The 26093-nt window shown below is 38.5% G+C and overlaps 2 protein-coding genes across 10 annotated transcripts in view; one reads left to right on the top strand and one right to left on the bottom strand.

Moving 5' to 3' along the window:
- Positions 1-26093, top strand: part of CDC14A (cell division cycle 14A) — a 171241-nt gene that overhangs the window by 75817 nt on the left and 69331 nt on the right. For all 8 annotated transcript variants that reach the window (XM_082452072.1, XM_082452073.1, XM_082452070.1 and 5 more), the window contains 3 exons: positions 3769-3835; positions 6821-6883; positions 20198-20285. In XM_082452072.1, coding sequence (XP_082308198.1) covers positions 3769-3835; positions 6821-6883; positions 20198-20285 — 218 coding nt within the window. The remainder of the gene's footprint in view (positions 1-3768; positions 3836-6820; positions 6884-20197; positions 20286-26093) is intronic.
- LOC309656428 (uncharacterized protein) overlaps positions 8866-26093 on the bottom strand; it is a 467714-nt gene continuing 450486 nt past the window's right edge. Inside the window, exon 2 of one of the 2 annotated variants that reach the window (XM_082452957.1) lies at positions 8866-13402. In XM_082452957.1, coding sequence (XP_082309083.1) covers positions 9614-10213 — 600 coding nt within the window. In that variant the 5' untranslated portion in view covers positions 10214-13402 and the 3' untranslated portion in view covers positions 8866-9613. The remainder of the gene's footprint in view (positions 13403-26093) is intronic. The other variant, XM_082452958.1, reaches the window with a different exon arrangement.

Genomic DNA, 26093 nt, shown 5'->3' with positions numbered 1-26093 from the left:
AGATGTACATTTTAAAGTAATAACTAGAATTATGACTTATAACATTATACACAGCATTATGAATACACTAAAAGTCACTGAATTGCACACTTTAGAAAGGCTAAAATGGTGAATTTTATCTCAATTTAAAAAAAGTCCCCTGGGCTTAGCCATATGGAGATCATTGGTGACCTCAGTGAGAAATGTTCATCGCATGGATGAGGGTGGAAACAGAACAGAGGAGGTTAAGATGTGAGAGAAGAGAAAGTGGGGGCAGGAAGATGAATAATTTTTCAGAGAAGCCTTGTTTTAAAGAGGAGGCCAAAGAGAGGGTGATGGCTGAAGTCAAGAAAATTTCGGATATTTTTTTTCTTTTAAAGGTGGTAGGGACTTGAAAATGTTTAAATGCTATTGGGAAGGATCCAAGAGAGAGATACGGAGAGGAAAGAAATCATCCACTGTGTTGAATAATGATGCAGTTTCAGAGTAGGAAAGGACTTCTGAGTTTAATAGAGCCTGGTGTTTTCCTAATCTTCACCTCCATTTCCTGTAACAATGTAGGTGAAAAATATTTCTTTCAAGCCATCTGCCAATTCAAACTTGAACGTCGTGTGGGGCAGGTTATCTTGCTGCCTTCCAGGACCAACCATTTTATTTTTAGATGGTTCTAACTACATTGGGTGGTTGAGAAAACTCAACAGGGAAGATTTATTTATAAAATAGGAGATAATATTGCTTTTACAGAGTAAAATTTTTCAGCTTCTTAAAGTACTTTCTAAGTTATTAGAGTCATTTCCTTCATTCTCACTTCCAGAAGAACCCAGTGCTGCCACTTCCTGAGCCTTTTGCGAATTATCTGGTATTAACTGGGTTGATGCTCTGATTATTCCCGTCACCTTAGTATTCGGTTTTCTTGGTCTTCTAATTTATTATCATTCATGTATCTGACTTCCAGCTTTCAGAATTTTATTGCTGTTGTCTGTACTCATTCTCCCTGACCTTGTTGGATTCCATTTAAAAAAGCCTTTTAAAATTCTCTTTTTAGTGGGGTTTTTGTAGATACATGGATTTACTCTGCCACCTTTATCTTTCTCTCTTTTTTTCCCACAGAGAATATGTAACATGTTTTTGTGTCCCTTCACTTTTATGGTTACTTTCCTTTGACTATGTATGAGCCAGGTGCCACGAATAAGCCATTTCTCTCTTGCCTAGTTACGAGGGCAGGTTTTGGGAACCTGTTGCCTTCATGAGGATTAAATGTGTTAATGCATCTAAATTACCCAGCATAGTAAGTGTTGGAAAAGATATGTCATCAACTTTCCCTGGTCCTGAGGATGTGACTTAATTTTATCGTATCCCTTATTATATTTCAATTTGTAAATGTCAGCCTGTCTTTCTAGCCTGCTGTGACTGCTTTGTATCCTAATTTTGTCGGATGGCCTGTTAATGCTCCCTCGCTCTCAGGTCTGCACATTTGATCACCAAGTCACCAGAGCTCTCTTTTCAGTTGTTGGTAAAAACAGTGGCTGTGCTAGGACAACAGATATCATGATAATCTCACCGTGCTTTGCAGACAGTACGAGAGACTGGATCTGGAGCTTTTCTGATAACTTATATTTGTGGATCGGTTTAGCTGAGTCTAGGTGGGAAGATACACTTGAGGGAAGTAAGGAGCACCTTCAATTCTTATCATTTCTTTTACTCTTTTTAGATACAGAGAAGTTTTTTTCCTAAGTTTTTCTTTTCTCTACCAAAGCAGTAGTTTTTAAACTAGGGTCTATAGAGAGAATTCAGATGACAAAAATATCTTTATTTTCACTAACCGTATAACTTATAAGATTGCATTCAATTATAAATGTTGGAAATAAACTATAGTAGTATTAGCAATATAAGTGACTCTTTCACAATAGAAACTACAAAGATTTTTATATCCCATTGCAGTTGTTGCATATATCTTAAGATATTTATGTTCATTCCTTCTTTAAAATTATAGTTGTTATCAGACCTGCTACTAGATCTTGTTACATATCAATATTAATAATAAAGTATGGTATTATAAATTTGTTTTGTTACATTTTGATGACTTTACATTTAATTGCATTAGTGTTCTGTTATTTCTATGTATTTTATTTTATGCATTTAAAAACATTCTGAGAATAGGCATTCACAGGCTTCATCAGAATGCTGAAGAGGGGTCCATGACACACAAAAGATTCTGAACCCTTGTCCTAAAAAGACAAGTTCCTGCAAAGGAATGTGTGGTTATTTATATAAACTAGTATTTTGTCTTAGATCCCCAGCTACTCCTTTCTCTGGTTGAATCCCTTAAAATTTGCTTCTTAATATATGGCTTATGTCTTTACAAGATATTTGAAATGGGGTTATTTTGTTTTTCACTGACCCATGAGTTCAGATGGCATTAAAAAAAGAACTCTTGAAATCTGGATGAAATATCTAGAATAACCCTTCCTTAACATAGGTTAACTTTGATGTTTCAGGACTTAAACATTTCTGTTAGGCTGCTTTGCTAACCTACTCTTTTTAAATTAGGTTATCAGGATGCTGAAACTCAGTGATGTTGACTTTGCATTTAAATTCGTGGCTTAGCAGCCATAGTTTCAAGTTACCTTAGATGGTTGTGATACAAGATTCAGTTTTATGTTATGTGTTAAAGCCTTTAAGGGTCATTTTTCTCCCCATGGAGCATCTTCTGTGGCCGCCCCCTTCTCCCCCTCCCGCCTTGGACGGACTTTGTGTGGTACATTTGACTTTGTGATTGGCAGGTGCCTGACAGCTCTATTCCTTCGGGTCAGCAGTGGGGGCTGGGAAGAGCGACTGAGAGCCTTGAGGTCAAGTTTCTTGCCTTGGACACCTTGGAACATTGTTGGTGTTAAAGCTCCAGTGCCAGTTCTTGCTAACTGACCTGAACTTGATACTTCAGTTTTATGTTGCCTAAAGCAGGCCTGCTAAGTTGCTCTAAAAATTTAAATAAAGGATGAAGCACTCAGTTTTCGGTGCAGTAGGTCTCCACTCCTTTTGACAGAACACTTCATGGTGCATTAGAAGCTCTCCTGGATCCTGAGAGGAGATTGTTTGGAAGCATTTTCCTTGGCATTTTTTTGTGGGGGGGTGGGGGAATGAGGGTGGGGCGGGGGGCAAAATGGAGGTTTTTAAATGGCATTTAATCCATGAAAACAACTGCCAGGTTCTGTTGACCTGCATGCATTGTCCCCCTTAAATTTTTACGCTAGTATTTGCCATGTTCCTGACACATGGTTGTTTCTCTGTCTGAATACTTCTCATGATGATGCATGTTTTAGTTAATGAAATACTCACTGTTAATAATAATAAGAATAGTCATAATATTTATTGTTTCCTTTGTGCTAGGCACTATAGGAAGGACTTTATATTTTTTAAATGTAATCTGACAACAATCCTGTGAACAGTAGCTGCTATCAGTACCTTCATTTCACAGATGAGGAAACCAAGACTCATAGAGGTAAAATAACTTGCTCGAGGTCCCAGCCAATTCGTGGCAGAGTTGGAATTTGAAGGCAGCCTGATTCCAGAGCTCAGGTTCCTAAATCTGCTTTCTTATTAATTCAGCTAGTTGGATTAAAGCAACTTCAGAAGTTCTGGAGTTAAGCTAATAGGATCTGATGTGTTACATAAGTTTACCATGTTGACAGCTGTGACGCCAAATAAGCATGTCTCCAACTGACTTTGGTATTTTATTATTTGAGGGTTCTAAATGCATGTTTTTAATGTTAAGTTTTTTTGTGTTCATAGGGATGCTTCCTTTGGAAATTGCACTTACAATCTCACCATCCTCGACTGTTTGCAGGGAATCAGAAAGGTAATAACAATCTCCTTGCTGTGGTTGACACTGTAGTTTAACAATATGAAAAAGGCATTATGTCTATATCCTTGTTTGTTGTTGGAGAGAAGAGAGGGGAGGGAATAAGAAGGTGGCTTTCCACTTCTTAAACAACGATGGATCTGTAATACACAGACCACAGGGCAAATAGGGGCGGTGTTTCAGGGGATAACTCTTATAGAAGCGGAAGGGGTCTCCCTTTCTCACTTAAACTATTTGTGTTATCACTTCTATCTGCTGCTGTGCCTGTGACGTTGCTTTGTCACCTGCTCAGCTTCATTATCAAGCTAGATCTTGGTGTGGGAGGGACAGGAAGTTATCTAAATCTCCTCTGTTAATGTGGAGAACATTTCCACATTGTTTTTCTAACTGATAGTATTACATACCCATGAACATGAAGTAGTAAGCAGGTCAGATATTATTATCTCATTTTTACAGTTCAGGAAACAACCCCAGAGAAGTTAAGTCACTCTCAGGGCCACAGGGAGTTATTAGGAGGGCTCATTCTAATTCAGATTTCCATATCAATCTGGAGTTCTTTCTCATATCCTATCTAGGTATGTCATAAATCAATGGTTGTCAAATGGTGGGGACTTGTGCAGAGATGCAAATTCTCAGACCTCATCCGAGACTGATTGAACCATAAATTCTGGGAGTGCTGCCCTGCTGTCTGTGTTTGTATAATCCCTCCATGTGATTTGATGCACTCTAAAGTTTAGAGTCATAATTATTTAGTTATTTATATATATTATGGAGAAGTTAATCTAAAAGATTTTTGAGAACTTTGGAACATGTTTTAGAAACACTGATTTACAAGCTGAGAAGTCATGCATGCTATACTGTGAATTCTAATGAAGGTTCGAGGTACATCATTACATCTAGAACACATAGTCATGACTTACGAGTCAGGAATGTACGTGTTTCAGAACCCATTGGCAAGGGTCATCGTGGACTGTAAATATAGTATCAGTAGTGAGTCTTGTTCTAGTTTCTTTTCTCTGATGTAATATAACATTGCTTTTGCCCTGTTTTAATTTGAGAAAATTGCTATGGTAAAATATGCTACTTGTTTTCTGTATGTATATTTTTGACTTTGATATTTCATCTAGAAATGAATTTAGACCCTGTAAAACTTTAGTTCTCTTTTCACTTAAAAACTATCAAGGTAATCTAGCCTATCCCCTGCAAATAATATCACCAACACACACTTGCAGTAACACCAGTTAAGAACCCTTATGGATATATCACCCAGTATACAACCTAAAATTGTAGCATTTAAAAAAGTAATTTACTTATTGTTACTATTATTATTATTTTGCCTATCCTGCCATCTGGTACAGGCTGTTTCTTTTATAAAACTTATGAAATTGAAAAAGAGTTCACACTGGAATATCCTTGCCTGTTATGGTAACTGGTAACTTGATATAGACATTTATGACATCCTTCCTGTTACAAAGGAAAGGCATGACTTTGTTCATTAATAAGGTCTTCTGTAAATTTCTTGTTTCATCAAATGCTGGGGTTTATTTTACCCAAATGAAGATGAGATTTTAGAGGGTCTGATAGATTGTTCAACATGTCTTTAAGCAACTGGGACACACTATCCCTCTGTACATTCTTCTATAAAGCATCGTGTGCTGGGCTATTTTTGTGGCAACGAGCACCATACCTCCTAAGAAGGTAGACAGACTATGGCCACATTTTTCCCTTTTTAAGAAGCATATCTTTCTGATTTTGATGTATTAGCGTCATTATAAGCATCAGTTATATATGTGTGAACCACACACAGAGGCATACACAAACACAAACACACTAAAAAAAAGAGGAAGGAAAGTGGTACTTCAGGGCATTATATTCTCACCGTTTTCTCTGAAATGGTACATATGGATGAAGTAAGCATCTTTGTTTAAAGGTGGAATAATTTAAATAGCTTGTTCTGCTTATCCTGTAGAGGTTGTCTAAATCAGTGTTGTCAGAATTTATAAGAATCACCTAGGAAGGCATTTTAGAAACGATGATCCAACCCCCAAAGAACCTGATTTCATAGTTCTGGGATGGGGCCTAACGGTCTGTATTTTAAATATAAATTACCTTAAGTGCAGGTGGTCCAGGTTCTACATTTTGGAAAACACTGGTCTCTAAGGTATTTTCAAAGATAGATGTACTAAACTTGGCTTAACAGTTTCTTCTATTTTTAATGACTTGATCATGTAGCTTTCAAGAGTAACTGTGGTTTTGTATTCTATTGTAATCTGTATAGCTTCATGACATACAAAAAAAAGACTGTCCTCTTCAAAATATTTTATCTGAGTAAGCCAGATAGTTTTTAGTTCTAAGTCATTGGTTACAAAAAGGAGTATGAAATTTTTCTTCGTGTTGTTAAACAGATCAATTCTTCCTTCTAAATTGTAAGAGTAGTCAAGTACATTTTTACTCTGTCAGAAACTATCACCATAAAACAAATTCTCTCAATGTAGAGTTTTAGGAACAAATAAGGGCCTAAAATGCCCTTTTTACTAAGTATCTCACTAATGATAAAAGGAAAATAAAACCTAAGAATAATTGTTTTTTCTTCTAACTGAAAATTTAATCACTATTATATACTCTGTCATAGTTAGGTATAAATTAATTGCATAGTTCCCAATAGGTTTTAACTCTACATTTGCTAGTATGTTCCATTTTATATACATAAGTAATTTTACATACAAAATTAATGTATATTAGACCTTAAGAGGCATATTTTGTGGGACATATTTTCATGTTTTTCTAAGTGTTTAGTCCCACTGGCAAGAAAATCTCAAAGCAAAATTAGATGTTAGATGATTGCTTGGTATGCATTACAAATAAAGGTTTCAAGCTTTCTCCTTCAGATCAGGCAGGATCATTTGTGAGCAGGAATTCCAGAAATGGCTAGAAGTCGTTATCAATTTCACATGGAAAAACTAATTCAAATTCTTATTTTAGGGATTACAACATGGATTTTTTGACTTTGAGACATTTGATGTGGATGAATATGAACATTATGAGGTTTGTACACTTTATCTTTTTGCAAGATATAATTTCACGTTGATTAAATTGTTCTTTTTTCCCTAGCGCTCAGGTATTGCAGATTGATTGGCTGCTAAATAAAAGCATTCTGCAGTTTTCTATAGTTGTCAGTTTCATCCTCTCAGCTTTGGTTATTGCCTTTGAACCAGGACTTATCAAAATTTTCGTTGGGAAAATGCCATATCTCTCTATATTCTTTCATCAAACCTTTATTGACAATTACTTTGAACCTTTAGTTTGTAAGAAAAAATAATTTAAAACTACAGTTTGGTAGTAAAATTTTGTTACTTTTATTTTTTAAAATTTATGTTTTGGTTAAAACAAAACCGGATTTATGCCTTATAATATTTTTGACTGCATATATTTTATTTTGAAATACGTCTGAATGTACTCAGTTCTAAGAGTTGGCTGCATTTTTTTCCCATGGTGCCATTACAAAGCTTTCGAATAGTATCTTGCCTGTTCAGTGAAGCAGTTTAGGCAAAGGCTGTCCAAGTTACATTGTGCTATAAGGAGATGTTGAGGAAGAGCACTTCCGGGGTAGTAGAGGAGTCTAGAAGTAGTTAACTTTTCCTAAAGATGAGACATCTGTAGACTCTGAGTAGTCTGACCACTTCATGAAACTGAGCTTGTCTGTCGTGGCTCTCCTGAGGAGTTATAACGTTTATCACTCTCCTTAGCAAGACAAGGGTAGCCCTCACATTCTGGGCTCTAGTTCAGGATGTGTCTATTTGGATATCCTGCTTACATGTTAAACTTAACACATCTGAGAAAAAATTAATCATCTTTCACCCAAACATGGGCTTCTGCTTTGTTCCTCTGTATTAATGGCATCACCATTCTACTGTTCACCCAGGCTCAAGACTAGAAACATTTCTTCCCCCCCCCGCCCAAATCTAATGAGTATTTGAGTTCCCGTTGCTAGGGACCCAGTGTGTATTTCATCTCTTTCTTCCTTTCTGTTCTCACTTCCTTCCCCTGGCTCAGGTCTTGTGTCCTCTCCGGTAGACTATTGTAACTGCTCTTCAAGGAGCCCAGGCTCTTCTCCTCTTGGTCTTTCACACACTTGACTGAGTGGTCTTAAAACAGAGCTCTCGTCTTGTCTTGGCCCCAAACCGGCTGCTGCTCTCATTACCCGGCTCAAATGAGGATAAACTCCCCTGTCCTCGTATTGTTAGCTTTGGATGAGGTCCAGCCCACCTTGCTAGCCTGTCTCCTGTTTCTCCCCTGTGTGCACTCCCTGTTCCGGCCGCACCGAGCTGCTTATTTACTGTTTCTTGAATGTCTCTGCACTCTGGCTGAGCTTTCTTTCTCCAGATGCCCGTCTCCTTTAACATTTTCTTCCTTCACTTGTGTGTGCAAAATCCTCCACAGGTCAGCTCTCACTCTCTACAGAATTCTCTCCCTCTCAATTTCACGTGTCAAAATTTGCGCTTTCCATTTTTCTTACATCATGGCTATTTGCACACTAGCCTTATTTTCCTTATTAGATTGTAAATTCCTTGTGGGTGGGACATGACTAAATGGAAAATATGTATTGCGTTCTTGGATAGAAAGATTTAACATCATAAAACTGCCACTTCTCCCCAGATTAATACATGTAGTACAATTTATTAAAAATCTCGAAAGAATTTCTTCTTCTTTTTTTTAAATTAATTAATTAATTAATTAATTAATTAATTAATTAATTAATGGCCGTGTTGGGTCTTCGTTTCTGTGCGAGGGCTTTTCCCAGCTGCGGCAAGCAGGGGCCACTCTTCATCGCGGTGCACGGGCCTCTCACTCTTGCGGCCTCTCTTGTTGCGGAGCACAGGCTCCAGACGCACAGGCTCAGTAGTTGTGGCTCACGGGCCTAGCCGCTCCGCGGCATGTGGGATCTTCCCAGACCAGGGCTCGAACCCGTGTCCCCTGCATTGGCAGGCAGACTCTCAACCACTGTGCCACCAGGGAAGCCCTCTTCTTCTTTTTAAACTCCAAAAGCATCGTTATTGTGGCATTTCTAGTAGTGTCAAAAGAAAAAAAATCCTACCCTCCTCCCAGAAAAAAAGAACTAGAAACAAAAAGACTATGTACTTATAAGGGGAAAGGTTGAATAAATAACCCGTAGTACAGATACACCATGGAATGTTACGCAGTCATTTGAAAAAATTGATTTGAGCTATACCACTTGTCTTGGAATGATTTCTATTATATATTGACTAGAAAAAGTTGATACAGAAGAGTGCTTATAGTATAATCCCCCCTTTTTAACAAACAATGACAAGACCCCCTCCACCCTGTACATGTATATGTGTATCCGTGTTATATGAGCAAAGGTAATTTCCTGTGAAGCGAATGAAGCTTAAATTTTAGAGGGCCCCACTTGCATGGGCGCCTTTTTTGTGTTCATAACATTGTATTCTTTTCTTAAAATGAGCCTCCACATTAGACAAGTTTCAGGTGTTGCCAAAACCTGAATCTCTGTGCCACGTTTATGAACCTGGAAAAAAATATATGGTAAAACTCTAAAGCCATTTCAGTTAAAGGAGAGATTATAGTGGAGGCTAGAGAGGGAGGAGGCGGAAGACATGCCACAGTAAAGAGAGAAAACTTGTCGATGTTTTACTTATTCCTTTATCTTTTTAAAAACTTTAATGGTGATGTTGAGAGTTAGTTGAAAAAGCTATTGAAAAACCTGAAACGTAGTATAATTTCATTCTTGAGAACCAACTAACAAACCAAACATCTGGTAAGAATGTGGTCACACCGTAACCTGAATAAATAACCACCATCACCACCATCACCACCACCAGCAACACCACCACAACCAACACCACCACCACCAGCACCACCAGCACCACCAGCACCACCACAACCAACACCACCACCACCAGTACCACCACTGCAACCACTACCACCAGTACCACCACAACCGCCAGCACCAGCACCAGCACCAGCACCACCAGCACCACCACCAGCACCACCACCAGCACCACCAGCACCAGCACCACCATCACCACCAGCACCAGCACCAGCACCACCACCACCAACACCAGTACCACCAACACCACCACCAGCACCACCAGCACCACCACCACAACCAACACCACCACCAACACCACCACCAGCACCACCACAACCAACACCACCACCACCAGTACCACCACTACAACCACCACCACCAGTACCACCACTACCACCAGCACCAGCACCAGCACCACCACCACCAGCACCACCACTCAGGTAATGGCAGGAGGGAGAGGAGGCAGTTGGTGAACATTTGAAAAGTTTTCCGTCAGATAACTTCCTCTTTGAGAACGATATATCCATTCTATCATAAAGCCAAAAAATAGAAAATCACAAGTCGAAGTGTGATCGGCAGGTGGTAGGCATTTCATAAACGCTGCTTAAGGAATAAATGGATATAAGTAAAGGAACCCTCTTCCCGACAAACTGTGGACCATTCGTTCCTTGTCATAACTTCTCCCACTGTTTGCTCTGCTTCGGTGAGTCTGGACATTTGGTAAACTTGTGGAATAGCTAAATTCATAGGCTTCATTAGCTCCAACAATGTCAGTATTCCAATGTCGTTTGTAGTTTTCAAAGTAAAATTTTATCACTGATAGCACATTATGAGAATGTAAGTCTTAGATAATATGGCAATGCTCAAGTTAAAAAGCTTTTTAAAAAGGCACTTCTGGACTAAACCACATTTAATATATAATATGACTCAAGAAAAAACCTAAAGTAATGATGCGGCAGTTGTACGTGAGATTAAAAGGGAGTCTTATGGAAGAAAAAAAAAGGGAGTCTTTATGATAATAGTGCTGCTTACGCATGCCGATAATGACAAGGTCAGCAGAGCACAGGAACCGCTCTGCTCATTCTGCAGAAGGGTCCAGAGCAGTGCCGTCCAACAGAAATGTATGAGAGTGTATCTATCTATATACATATTTCAAAATTCTAGCAGCCATATTTGGAAAAAGTAAAGAGAAATGATGAAATTAATTTTAATGATATATATTTAATGCAATATACCAGAAATGTTATTTCAACATGTATTCAATATAAAAATTATTAATGAGGTATTTTATGTTTCTAACTTTGAACTGAGCCTTTGAAACCCAGTGTGTAGTTTATACTAGGGCACATCTCAGTTTGGACCAGCCACATTTCAAGTGCCTGGTAGCCACACGTAGCTAAAGTGCAGATTCTGCAAGGACAGGCTTGCCAGTGAACTCTCATAGCCCCTCAGAATGACATGAAGCCTAGGACGAGCAGCACAGGTTGCACCTTCTAGCTTCAGGTGACCTAACTGTTCACATAAGAATTCATTTCAAGGCTCTGTTCTATTTAGAAGGCTTGGGGTAAGATATCTCAGATAGCTTGCTTAATTTTCTTGTGGCTTCCAAATGGTCCACTGTATTAACTATTGATAAACAAATGTATCTTCTAAAATACGGTCTCTCAGGTTCTTTGCCAAGCCGATGTGGAACTGTACATTTTCATATTTGCACTGATCAAATAGATGTAACCCTGGGAGCTATGCTGGGAAGGTCCAGTAAAGTAACTGCAAGATGGTGGCCCAGAAGCTTCTGCTAGGAATCAGTGTCACCTTTTCCAACAGGCTTCTTAAGGTATTTTCCAAGGACTTGAGAGCTAAGAGCAGTCACTCCTTTGAAATCTAACCATCGATCAGTACATTTGAAAAATAGAAACAGACCTTTTGCCCTCAGGAAAAGCAATGAAGATGAAAGAGTTTGAGTATTCAATCAAGTTATGTACCTGTAGGTATGTGAGGAACTGTATCCTCTCTAGTAGTAAAACTTAGTGGTTTATTGCTAATATAGGACAGTATTCTGCTTGTAAGACTCTGAAGTAGCACCCACATAGAGGCTGCTTTCAGTCAATTTCTGTTCTTTTGGGGAACTATCCTTACCAGGTAAGACCTTGTCTAAACACCACCGATCACTAATGATGCTACTCTTAAGCAGTCATTATTCATCAAAGAATTTGAAGTTGTGTCTTCAGTTCCTTATATTGGGTGTCCCCTAAACAAAGCAAAATGGGACTTTCCACTGTTTACCAGAAGGCTTGCCATATTTGATGACGTCCCTGTGTTGGCCATGCAGAGATGAGCTCACAGAGCAGTACCCTGCACCTAGTTGAGGGGAGGTGAGAGGGAGAGAAATGCAAAGAAATGCAGCTTCAGTGGCAGCATTTGGAGATGCCTCATCAGTGTGGCTTACATTAATTACCGCATCCAGAATTTGGTCCATACAACTTTGAGGAGCTGCCTTAAATACCCTTTTGGGAATCAGCTGGAGCTTAAAGTTCACGTAAAACCTACTTCAAACGCTAAGAAGTTACTTTGACTTCTTTCTTTGAGCTATTTCATATCTGCCATTATCTTTTTTCTCCATAAATCATTCCTTTATTTTGAGAAAAAAATGCTTTCTATGAAATAATTTTGTCAATATGAGGATATTTCCCAGAATATCAAGTTATTATTGACTAGCCCCTGTGCTTTTTACATGCTGGCAAACCTGGGACACTTCTTCACCACGGGTTACTTGATGGAAGCGGTTAGAGCTGGGCTTGGCTTCTGTAGGCCTGGAGACAAATTGGTTCCTGCCTATTTGAGAGTGGAGTCACAGCTCAAGGCTTCCTCTTGTTTCTCCCGTCACGGCACACGGGGAAAATGTGACAGTGTTTGATCAGCACTGTGTGATCATAGCTCACAGCTTACGGCAAGTGGCTGGGGAACTCTGGCTGCCCCAGCGCCTGCCCAGGAAGCTCCAATTGGGAAGCTCTGTTCTACAGAAATAACGGTGTACAGGTCAACGTTTGTTTCTCTCTTTTTTTTTTTTTCATTTTTAGAAGGTTTATTATCTGTCACTTAAGTACAAAAAATGTTTCAAGTGAATGTTGTATTTCTACCCTTTAAAATATATTTTTTTTCAATTTTATTTTATTTATTTTTTATACAGCGGGTTCTTATTAGTCATCCATTTTATACACATCAGTGTATACATGTCAATCCCAATCACCCAATTCATCACACCACCACACCCACCCCCTGCCGCTTTCCCCCCTTGGTGTCCATACGTTTGTTCTCTACATCTGTGTCTCAATTTCTGCCCTGCAAACTGGTTCATCTGTACCATTTTTCTAGGTTCCACATATATGCGTTAATATATGGTATTTGTTTTTCTCTTTCTGACTTACTTCACTCTGTATGACAGTGTCTAGATTCATCCACGTCTCTACAAATGACCTAGTTTCATTCCTTTATATGGCTGAGTAGTATTCCATTGTATATATATATACCACATCTTCCATATCCATTCGTCTGTCGATGGGTATTTAGGTTGCTTCCATGACCTGGCTATTGCAAACAGTGCTGCCATGAACATTGGGGTGCATGTGTCTTTTTGAGTTATGGTTTTCTCTGGGTATATGCCCAGTAGTGGGATTGCTGGGTCATATGGTGATTCTATTTTTAGTTTTTTAAGGAACCTCCATACTGTTCTCCACAGTGGCTGTAACAATTTACATTCCCACCAACAGTGCAAGAGGGTTCCCTTTTCTCCACACCTTCTCCAGCATTTGTTGTTTGTAGATTTTCTGATGATGCCCATTCTAACTGTTGTGAACCAAGAAGATGTATCACACTCTTTATGGCCTCAGTTTGGTAACTTTTCAGTTAATTTATTAAACAGATGTTTATTAAGTACTTCCTGTTTGCTCAGTATATTTACTAGGCTAATATTTTTGTTTCAGAAGGCCTCCTGTAATTTTGTCTCTTCATAGGTGGGGTTAGAGCCTTTGTTCTTATCACCTGCTGTCGTAGATTCCATATATTCTTGTGCCTCATTCTGCAGACGTTACCATGTTTGACCCTTCTCATATGTTATACTTCCATCTTTATGTTTAGCAGATTAATTGTCTACACAGAATTTCTCACTGATCTATGAAAGGCTGAATGTGGAAAATTTTGCCCCTGAGGCATTCTAGAAATTCAGCAATTCATAATCCATCATTATTGCTATTATCACTAAAGGATGCTCTTTTGGGAAAAGAGCACTGCTGTTCTAGAAGGTGATTTCACATTATCTTGGCCACATTGCAATGTAGCCCATCTGGGAACTGTTTGTGAGAAAGTGTTGGTCAATTCTGGATGCTTGGGACTGGGTCTTTCTTGGCCCTTGGGCTGCTTCCATCAAGTCTCCACATAACTCTCAGAGTCTATGTTTTAGAAATTAAGTCTGATTATATCACTCCCCTACTTTAAGTCTTTCATGGGCTCCACCCTGACTGAAAGTGTGGAGGAAATGCAAACTCCTGAATGCAGCGCAAAAAGCCCTTCTGGACGTGGGCTTTGCCATCTTCCCCATTTTTGGCCTTTTCCCTTCCCTCCTCATACCCAGATCCATGCAGCAGTGCATCTTCATGCTGTTGTGCCTTCAGACATGCTTGTTTCCTCCTCCTCTTCCCTGTGATCCTTTCTCCTCTTCCCACCGTATTTATGTGTTTACATGTCTAAGTCATTTTTAGCTCGATGGGAGCTCTTCTCACACAGCGTGTGTGATGCTCTGTTTACACACCTGTGTCTTCCCTGCACTCTGGGTACTTGAAGTCAAGAATGTGTCTCTCTTATCTTTGTGTCAATAAGTAACCCACTGGCACAGTATACTTGTAGTGGGCAGTCATTAAATGTTTGTAGAATGAAAGAACTAATGAATAAATGAGTCAATAAGTTCTAAAAAAAAGGAGTATAGCACATTTCAAGATATTTTATATAATCTGTTAAAAGTAACTACTTTTCAATGGAAAATGACCAAGACATATTAGTTAAGAATCCATTCTGATTTTGTAGTAACACTCCAGGGGGAAAATGTATTGACTATGGTAGACAACTTCTTGAAATGCTGTTTCTTTTTTTTTCATTACCAGCCAATCTATGCAGCAAGAGTGAGTTGTTGTTGTTTTTTTTCCAACCAGTTATTTGCAGCACAGATTGCTAGATATTGTAATCTTCAACCAGGGCTTGCATGTAAGGCCGGTTTAGTTTAATATTACTAAACTGGAGAGACTGTCTCCAGGTTGATTATGTCATCCTTCATTGCAGTTAATAAGTAAATTGTCAAGTGATAAGGTGGTGTAGACTCCCAACATTGCCCTTTTGCATACACATTGAGAGTTAATAAGGTTTGTTAGGCCTCTTATCTCTCAGTGTGTCACCTCAGGTCAACAGCAGGAATAATTGAACATCTAGGGTATGATGTTTCAAGGCTTTGCTTTGGATTAGAATTTGTACAGCAAATTAGAATGTAATGTAACCTGGATTCTGCTTGATTTGCCCTCTACTTGTTCATGAATTATAGAACTGGAAAAATGTGAATTTCTGCCACTGTAATTGTGAATTCCTGCCGTAAGACTGGGATCAGGCAAGCTCCAGAATGCAGGTATATGGGCATGTCCTCACACCTGGAGGAACTAGAGAGCTGTGCATCCCATGGTGATTTGACTGTTCAAAGAACTATTAGAAGCATTTCCCTGGAGCTATCCTGTAGTGTTGATTATACCCCTCAAAGGCCACAAGTTTAAGGAAGCAAGATTCAATCCTTCCTGGACCCAGTGTTTCCACATCTACAAATACAGTGCACCCATTGCTGGTTCAAAGATTATGTTGGTTAAATCTATAAAATGTTTTGAGGTCTAAGAAATTTCCCATGTTTTTCCCTTCCTCTTTAATTATTGTTTGGTCTCTGTTCCTTCTTTTACCTCCACTTCTTAAGAGAGCAATCTTGACTCTGTTTTCACTCAGTCAGTCAAAGTTATGGTCTGGCCTTTACTCTTGTGACTCAATGGAAACTGTTCTTGCTTAATGCAAGACTTAGCCAAACTGAATTGTTGTGCTTGGTCTTCTTCCTACTTGATTTACTCTGTGGCCCCTCTCTAATTCTAGAAACTCACTTTCCTCCCTAACTTCAAAAGTTCTGTCTCTTACTTTTCTCCTCCTTCCATCTCTGGCCATGTGTCTCAGGATCCCTTGCAAGTCCTTTCTCTTCCCTTGCCCACCCGAAATGTGCTGGTCTCTAGGGCCATGTGATTTCTGGTTAAATACATTCTCCATGAGTGAGGGGACTGTTTCCAAATTTCAACAACCATGTATGTGCTGATGGCCTCAAATCTTCGTGTCTTGAGCACTGGAAAGGTACCTGCACACGTGCACTAGATTCTTGCTCCCTGCGGTTGCATTAGCAGGGGTGTTCACTGGGTGGGGCTGTGAGAGCAGGCCCCTAAATGTTTTCTATGTTTAGAGGCGAAGCAGTCGTCCACCTGGGGCTCCTCTTTCCCTCTACCACACTGTTTCTCTCAAAAGCAAATCTTAAGTAATAATCTAGAGTTTGACTATTATTTAAAGCCAAATGGCAAGGGAACTTAATTTAAACCAAATACCTCAAATATTTACTTTGATTTAAGCTCATAAAGTGCCAATCATGACAGCATATTTGCATTTACGTAATACAACTATACTATCAACGCTATTTTATTGTTTCAGAAGTAAGGAAATATAAAGAAGGTGCTTTTTAATGAATAAAAAAGACTTTGTCTTTCTGTCTTTATTTTTAAAATAATCTTTGGGCCACCATTAAACCTCTTATGTACTTGTATTATAGCATTTATCAAAGTTTAATGCAACTTTTTCTTTAATGGGTATCTTAGTTCAGGCTGATATAACAAAATATCATAGACTGTGTGGCTTAAACAATAGACATTTATTTCTCACAGTTCTGGAGGCTGGGAAGTCCAAGATCAAGGCACCAGCAGAACTGTTGTCTGGAGATGGCCCTCTTCCTGGTTCATAGATGGCCAAATTCTTCCATGTCCTCCCTGTGGCCTCACAGAGGGAGCTCTCTGGGGGTTTCTTTTATAAGGTCACTAATCCCATTCATAAGGGCTCCATCTTCATGACCTAATCCCCTCCCAAAGGGCCCACTTCCTAATACCATCACACTGGGGATTCGGTTTCAACATATGAATTTTGTAGGGGACACAAACATTCAGTCTATAGCAATGGGTACAATGGAGACGGTAATAACACCTACCTCACAGGATTGCCCTAAAGATGAAATGAGTTGCATGTCATAGAGTAGTGCCTAGCAGACAGTCCGTGGTATATCTGTTAGCTGCTATTATTATTAACGTTATTTGTTACTTGTTTTCAGACTCCTTAAGGGCATAGAGGGAATGCTTTTTATTATTTTATGTGTGACACCAAGTTGATATATAATAAAGGCTAAGCAAATGTTTTAATGAATGTTGAATTGTGCTTCAAAACTGTTTATCCATGTTGCCCTAGAAAACACATCTGTTGATAAAGGGAGCCAATCCAATAATTGTCAACCTGAAGGTCTGTCTTTTCTCTCTTACAGTCTGTTTATCATAGTGGTAAAAAGGCCAAATGTTTTTCAGTGTTTTAACTGAAAAATATCTCTGTGACTATTAGAATAGAGGCATGCCTTACTGGCACAGATTTATTTATTAGAAGTTATAAAAATTCATGTTTTCAAGTCAAATTAGATTTTATTTAATTTTTAATTTTTTTCAGTTTTAATACAGTTTATTTTTACTTTGTAAGACACTTTGATTTCTTTTTTTTTTTTCAAATTTTATTTTAAATGCACCAGGAGAGTTAGCTATTCCAAAGAAATCTGGTGAGTCTTATGTAAGCTGAAGGATCTTATAGTAACATGAATATTAACACCTAAATGTATCAGTTTCAAGAATTCACATTTTCATTTTGGGGTTTTCTTGTAGTGAAGAACATCTGCAGTTTCTCTACATAGTACTTGGTAGGTTGTAGGCTTTGGATTGGAAGAGGTAAAATTATCCTCTCACCTCATCTTTGCCTAGACATTTGTTTATAAAATGTGGTAATGTTGGAAAGTACCTTAAGTTCCTGTCTGATCTAGGTTTCTTGGAAGTGTGTGTGTGCACTCGCACTTGTGCACAAACACATTTAATTAGAAAAACCAGCTTGTGTTATCATAAATATTTTATTATTGATAAATATTGACATTTGTATAATCCACTGTGAAAGAAGGCACAGATATTAATTTTGGAAGCTTACCAGTAAGGTTATGTTATATTAGTCAGTTAAAAGCTGTAACTTTCTTATTCATTTTTTTTCAGATTTGGATCTAAGACATAAATCTTTTTGTTTACTCCATCAACCTTATCCAAGTTACTGACTATAACCCAATATTATCTAATGTTTATCTTTTTGAGTAGGCAGATTTGCAAACATATTCTTTTGGTTCTGTGAGTGAGTTCATTGCCTCTCTCCATGTGATTGATTATAAAAGGTTACTGTTTAACCAAATGGATGTCTATAACCCAAATAAACAGCCACAGCACAATGTATATATTTATCTAGGCCAACTTTGTGGTCAAGGATACAGGAATAGTGAACATAGAAACCTGTTTTCTTCTACTGTTCATAAATAATTGGTTTTAACCTTTTCATGATTAGAGTATACCCTTATTTTTGAATTTTTAAATAATGTTTTAAGCTTAAGAATTACTTGAGATGGATATTGGGCCATTAATTTGAGACTGCCTTATTTAAACAAGAAAATGTTTATCATAAAGAGTTGCATGTTAAATTCTTTATTCAAATTGTTCTAAATAGATAGCTACGCTTGAGATTTAATTTGGCATGTGTAATCATAGCACTCAGCATCTCTAAGATTTTATTTAGGGCATTATGGAGATTTTATGTTTATTATGACTAGATTAATGCAATTCAGACATTTACAAGGTGTCATGTAGAGTTTCATTTATAACTTTTTATAACTGGGAAGAAACATTTGCATTTTAAACATGAAAATTATACAGCCAAGTTATGATTTTTGTGGAAATCAAATCTAATGGGTAGTATAAGTAATTAAAGTAGAGGCTCCAGATTTCCTTGGTGGGATTACTCCAATTTATTTTAACAAATACTTATGAACTCTTACAGCAGAGTGCAGACTCTGTATATGACACAGATTCCTACCATTGAGGTCTGTGCCATGTAGTGGAGCAGAGAGCCTTTTCTGTGGATAACCTTGGCCCAGCAAAGAGAACTGCCTTCCTTCCCTGCCTGGGGAGGTATCTATGCAGTGCTATAGAGGGGGGAGACTTGGAGACTAAAAGCTGTGCCTGGTGGTGGAGGATGGGAGTAGGATTGGTGTTGGGGGTGGGTTAAAGAATGCTTAAGGGAAGAAGAGATACATATATTTTGTGATGCATTGCACAGCTGTGTCCCAATATCCTGCAAAGTTTGGGTCCCCTCAGCCCTGCCCCAATGTTCCCTGGGTTCAGAGGCACACCAGGAAGGGAAGGAAATGAAGGAGGTAATGGAGCAGTGGGAGGATGCTTGGCCCCTTGCCTGGTCTTCAGGCCTTTTCTGAGGATCCTGGAGTGTTTGGACCAGAGGCTGACAGCTGGTGATCAAAGTCAGCCCACAGACGTGTTTTATTTGCTTTCCTAGTATTAAAAAACTTAATTTAAAACAGTCAACATTTCAAATATAGAGAGATTTTACATGAACATCCATTTGGAAGATCAGCTATATTCAATCAAGCTTTCCTGTGGTCAACTGGCCAGAGCTGAGGAGCATTTGCCTTTATTTATGTCTCTTGCCTGACCCTTGTAGCTGTTTGGCTTGCAGCTCCTGCAGGAGACTGTGGCAGTCTCCAGTTTGTGGTACACCCTGAGGGTTTGATGAGCCTCTGTCCCTCACTCCTGTCTTCTGTTTCCCCGTCTAAAAATCAGCAGCGACAACAGATAGAAACCTGTAAAAACAAACAAAAAATGGAGGTGTGTTCATCATGACCCTGATATTTATAGACTTTTTCATTGTTTAAAGTATGTTTACCATGTTCATGGAAAGTGCTTATATTTTCTGTCTTCTCTTATTTCCCATTATTTCTTGCTGGGGCAAGCAATGTTTGTTTCATTTCATTTCATTGCAGAGTGGCCAAGAAACAAAATTATTTTTAGCAAAGTACCTCCACTTTGAATAAAGTTTTCTAAACTTTTCTTATAGTCTAGATAAAAATTTTTCGAAGCGGATTGAATTCACAACCATTTTGAGAATCAGATGCATGTTTTTATTTTAAGCTATATTATTTTGTCTTCATGTATGTCCAACTAGTCTAGTACTAATAGAGTGAAAAACAGTTATATTTGTAAGGGTTTCCTAAATTGTATAAGAATTATAAAATATTTTTCTTCTCTTTTCTCACAAAATTCTCCCAGCGAGTTGAAAATGGTGACTTCAACTGGATTGTTCCAGGAAAATTTTTAGCATTTAGTGGACCACATCCAAAAAGCAAAATTGAAAATGGTAGGTTTTTATTTACTTTACCCTCCAAAAATTTATTTCAGTTCATCTTCTTGAGTTCTTAATTTCCTCAGATAATCCTTTCTATTGGTAATATTCTCCAAAGAATATTTATTAATTAAAAAAATTGAACAGTATTTCAATTGTTCAATTACTAATTGAACAGTAATTAGTGTGTTAAATATTAGAGTTTAGTAAGTGGAACTATAATCACTGTTTTAAAACTAACAAATTTTTAGTTTGCCATAAATAGAGTGTTCACTTTACCTTGACCCAATTATCAAAGAAGAATCTGAGAAACCAACTGGTCAAAACAATAAGCAGATTGCTGAATTCTATCAGTGGTTCTCAGATTTATTTGGTGGTGGTGGCGTGCTACACCTCAAGGTATTCTTTGGTAACACCATGTTGAATAATGACGATGATGGTGACAATAGGTGTCATCTATTAAGTGCTAGTTACTAGCTAATCACAGCATTATCTCATTTAGTGCACACACAACTCTATGAGATGTAGGAACTATTATCTCTATTTCACAGAGGAGGAAACTGAGGCATATGAGTAGGAAATTTGCCCAAGTTCACAAAGTAATATGCAGAACTGGTGATACTCCAGCCAAGAGTGGGGCTCCTAAACATTGCCACTACACTGATCTGTTTAGTTCCATCATGGCAACTAGGAACAACTTTCTAGCTGACAATAATTAAATTACTTACTTGCAGTATATGTAGAGCCAGGGGCATACATATTCAGGAAAAAAAAGCAAGACAAAAATATAAGCCTCTTGAATGAAACATGATAGGCTATGTGTGTTTTCCCATTAACATATATTTTTTACTGAATTATTTTTTTTTAACCTCACATTCCCAGAAGACAAGTAATGATAGGCACCAAAGGTTTAAGAATAGTTTATGGGAGAAGTACATAAAATTAAAAAAATATCACCCATGAACATAATAGTTCCTTTTTTGCTCCCTCTCTAGTCTTAGAGCTGGAACACTAGTCCTTGGAGGAACATAATTTGAAACCCTTAGTCTAGATTTATAGGTTTATTCTTCTTTCATAACCATCATCATCATCGTAAGTATTTATTCTAAAATCTAGTTTCATCGTATATGGTTATTCATGCATTTAGATTTGATAATTTTTTTGAGTTTCCACACATGTGCTTATCATTTTATACCTATGACATATCTCACAGGGAACTCTGCTTAAATCATGGGAATTGAATCATCCCCTCTGGGGATGGGTAATCCAGGTCTACAGAGTTACCCTAACAAATAGGATGTCTCTGTACTGAAGCCATAATTAGATCTTCTCATTTACACATTTGCTCATGAATCCGGTTTGCTCCAGACATTGATTGATTAACCTGTTATGTTGGTTTGTTAGGAATAACTTGTTAAGTGCCTGAGGAAACTGCTTTCCACTGTTGGTCTTTCAAGACAGGATTGATTAAACCTCCCTTTAGCCTTCTGTGCAAAATGATCTGACTCAGACCCAGAAAACCTTAGTAGATGTATGGTTTCAGTAGTGGCTTTGTTGTTGGGTGTTCATTTGGTGAAACTGAAAGAATTTTGCCATATAGGATTCATTTTTTAAATGAAATTTTCTTAAAGAGAAGATGAGGGGTGTAATTTTAAAAACCCATTTAAAATATTTTTATAGAGGTAACGCATGATTTTTTTTTTAAAAGAAGAAAATGCAGATGAACTCATAAAAACAGCATTAAAGTGACCTATAATTCTACCCACGTTTTCTAGGTTTACTAGTTGGTGGTGGAATTATTGGGGATTTTAATTTTCTTTCCATCTGCTTCTCTGTATTTTTTATTTGCACATATTTTTATTCTCTCTTAAAGAATACACACACACACACAGACTTATAAATATTCCTTTTTTTTTTTACCAGCATGGAGTCATAACATGATTACTGTCTTATAGCAGCTTTTTTTCACTTAATATATCACATACTCCTTTCCATGGCAATAAATGTAGATCTTCATTATAATTTTCCATGACTGCATTCAATGACTGTGCCATAATTTTACTAATCAATCATTTAAATTTTGAATGAGATCTAAGTTGTTCAGTTTTTCACTTTTTAAAAACTACAGTGGTTGGCATACATGTGCATACATCTTTTTTGCAGCCCTGGTTTCTTTTCTAAATTCTTGGAAGTAGAATCACAAGATAAAAGGATGTATTTTGTGTGTCAATTCTTAATTGTCAAAAGTCTTAAAAAGATTATTTTTGGCCCTATATTACAATATAGGGAAATAATTATCCACCATTTGCTTATATGCTGGGAGTGGTGCTAATAAGCCTTTTGTGCACACCTCATCTATTTAATAATCAGAAACACCCCCGGAACAGGTGGTAGTTATTTTGTGGAAGAGAAGATGGAGACTTGGTAACCTAACTTGCCCAGGTTGACATAGCCAGAAAGTGGCAGTGTGTGGATTCAAACACAGGTCTCTTTGATTCCAAATTCTGTGTTCTTTTTTATTTTACTACAGAGAAAGAACATGTTCACTACAGAACTTTAAGCAATCTAGATAAAAAGTCACCTGTAATTATATAATCTAGAAATAACCACTGTTAAGATATCATTCTCTCTATATCTTTTTTTTCTATGCATATACTGTGCCCTCTCACATTGAGAAAAAAAGGTGTGAAAGTGCTGCTTACCTAATACTTGCCAGTTTTTATGTCTAGAATAATTTCATTTAAGGCTGTTGTTGGTAAAATATTGATATTTTACTGGAATCCCCATTTTAAGATCTGATATTCACTAGAAGTGTCATATTGTTTTGTAAAGGGGTTTAACTTTGTAAATTCTTTTTGAACTTAAGAAATTTTTTTTTTTTTTTTTTAGTTGAGAAACCCCTGTATTTTCTGAGGTGGCTGAAAGTCATTTTAGGGGTCTGTTAGTAGAAAAAGGCAGATTTTTAAGGAGTTAGCACTGAAATAGCTGTTGCTAGGATGTAGCAAAAGGAAGCCCTAAAATCTTGGGGTCTGGCAGAATGCATTATAGCAGTCTTAAGTGTGTGTTGTCAACAGAGACCAACTAGGAGTTCCTTTCAGCCATCTTTGTTCACATTGTTTTGACAGGGGGGGACAAGAGGAGCCCTACCCCTTTTTTGGTTCAACAAGCTTGACTTGAGAAATGAATAATATAGCAGTAGAACAAATTGGATTTCAAAATTTCCAAAAACACCCCCAAACTCTTAGGTGGCAATGTCCTCATCTCTACTTCAGAAAGAAAGAAAGAAAAAGGAAAGAAAGAACAGGGAAAGACAGCTCAAGACAGGGAATCCAAACAATTTGAAGCGTCAGCCTGCTCATTTAATGAGAGAAGCTTGGTGTGAAGAGCCTGGGCTGGTTGAAGTCTGGCTCTGCCCCTAACTGGCTGTGTGAGCTTCGTGAGTTCCTCAACTTCTCTCATCATCAAACGGGGAAATAGGATGCACATTGCAGGCATTTGGTGAAGATTAGGGATATTATCGGAAGTGAGTGCCTTGCACAGTGTCGGGCACATTAATAGGTGCTTATTAGGTAGCAGATATTCTGATTACATTTTTATCATTAATGAACCTGATAAACATATTTTATTGCTTTCCACGTTTGCCTGCCTATTTTGCAGTTTTTACTTTTAATAATGAATGGGTGGACTAGTCATTTGACTCTGCTGTTCTTCAGTTTCCTTTAAATGAGGGTCTGGGAAGAGATGAATTTTACAATCTCTCTTTGCTTTGAAATTGTTTGGTCAGCGCCAGGGCTCTGCCTGTGCTTTACTGATGCCAGGGCACCATCTAGTGGCCAGATGGAGTAAGGATCGGATGAAAGCTCGGTCAGCTCCGTGCACATTGCTAAAACCAGTCCTCCGTCAGAAGCATCCAAATACATCGAAAACACAGTTGTTCAGAGGTCAGAAGATATTGTCATTGTTGGTTATAACTCATTTGAAACGCTTTTGAGGATTTTTAAGAAACTTCCTCACAAATCTAGGAAGTGCAGCCCCTAATGTTCACGTAATGTCCCGTTTTTTGGAGATCTAACAAATAGAATTGAGTTGGATTTTACCTTAAATCATCCCCAGCACCGGCCCTAGAATCTGACTGTCAGGGTTCAGATGCTGCCTCTGTCTCTTCCCAGCAGTGTGTGCATGGGCCAGTTCACTTTCCCAGGCATCAGTGACTGATAATTGTAAGGTTTAATGAGATGATATACATGAAACACTTAGCTTAGTGCCTGGCACATAGTAAGAGCTCAATAAATGTTAGGTGCTATGATTACCATGACTGTTATTATTTCAGTGCCCTATTACCATATTTGGATAACTGTTCAGTGTTCTTTTCTCAAAAGATATACGCAGTTTCTCTTGATAGTAGATTTAGGTATATTATCTGTAATGCCATTTACTCATGATGGGAATTCATATATGAAAAGAGAAGTTCTTACAGCCTTGGTGGAGGAGGGAAGGGACAGACACCAAAAGAACCATTAGCGTGCTTCATGACAGGTGCCATCACAGAGGTGCCAGTGATCACTAGGAACCCAGGGTTAGAAGCGCCTGTCAGTCTGTCACACCATGTCCCATCCCATGTGTTCCTAAGCCCTCTCCTTCCCATTCCTTACATGATAGAAAAGCTCTTGTTTCCTTATGCCAACCACAGTTCTTTTTCCCTTTAGGCTGGAAAATGATTTGAGCAAACAAACCAACTAGGAAAACAGATTTGATTTTTTTCCAAGTGGAAAGGATCTGTTTTCTCTAAATGTGTATAAGTCACTGTTTGTACACAGAGGATTGTAAGTAAGCTCTGTCTTACCTGTTTGCTCAAAAGCAGCCTGGCTTGTGAAAATCATGTATCTGGGCTGTGGATTAGTTAGGCCTGCCTGCCAATTCTGCCTTCATCCCTTGTGCGACCTTGGCTAAGGGTGCCAGTTAGGGCTCTTGGTTGCACGCAGCAGGTATTGGAATTATGCTGGGGAGCTCACAGTCTCCAAGCGAAGGCTGGAAAATGAGGTTTAGAAAATGAACAGAATCTAAGGGAGGTCATGTATCAGCAGGATCCAGGCAGGAATGGAAACCACTTTATTTCAGACAGAGGGAATGCAATATAAAGAATTTGTTAGAAAGAAGGCTAAAAAGTAAAAGGGCAACTCTGAAAAAAACCAGCATATTAAGGAAGAAATAGTTACTGCCTTTAAGGCAACGAGGGACAGAAAGGAACACGTGAGGTTAGCAGGACCTGGGACCTTGGCAGGTGCTGGGAGCTCCGAAGAGCTGCTGCTTGCATTTGGAGCCTGAAGAGTGGGGACCCTGAGGCTGGGCTGCAGGCTGGTGCCGGGAGTGCCAAACTAAGCTGGGAGTTCCTCTCTTCTGCTGCTGAAGCCATGCTGGCAGGAAAACAGAAGACACCCCTTCTCCCTCCTCTGGCCTCCAGTTGCTCCGGCAGTGCTTTAGTGCCTCCCACTTTTCAGATGGACAGGAGCCCAGTGGGAAAGGTAGCTTGGGAAATGTTATATGTACACCCCAGCCCCGGCATATGAGTTGGCTTGCAACTGAGAGAAAATAGCAAATGACCAGCCTCTGCAAGCTTCGAGGCAGCAGGAAATACAGCCACGGTGCAGAAGCTGCTGGTTCACTTTGCTGGCTGCTGCTGCCCGCCCCACTTGGAGCCCACCATCATGAACGAGCTCTGAGTGAGATCCCCTCACCTGGTAGGCCCTGAATGGGTTACAGATGTGGTAGTCAACGGGCTGAGAAATTAGTCCTTTTAAACCCTGGGGCCACTAGGCAAGGCTT

The sequence above is a fragment of the Balaenoptera physalus genome (assembly GCF_965194825.1).
Source record: "Balaenoptera physalus genome assembly, chromosome: 1".
In the NCBI taxonomy this organism is placed as follows: Eukaryota; Metazoa; Chordata; class Mammalia; order Artiodactyla; family Balaenopteridae; genus Balaenoptera; species Balaenoptera physalus.
This window is presented reverse-complemented; position numbering and strand designations above follow the sequence as displayed.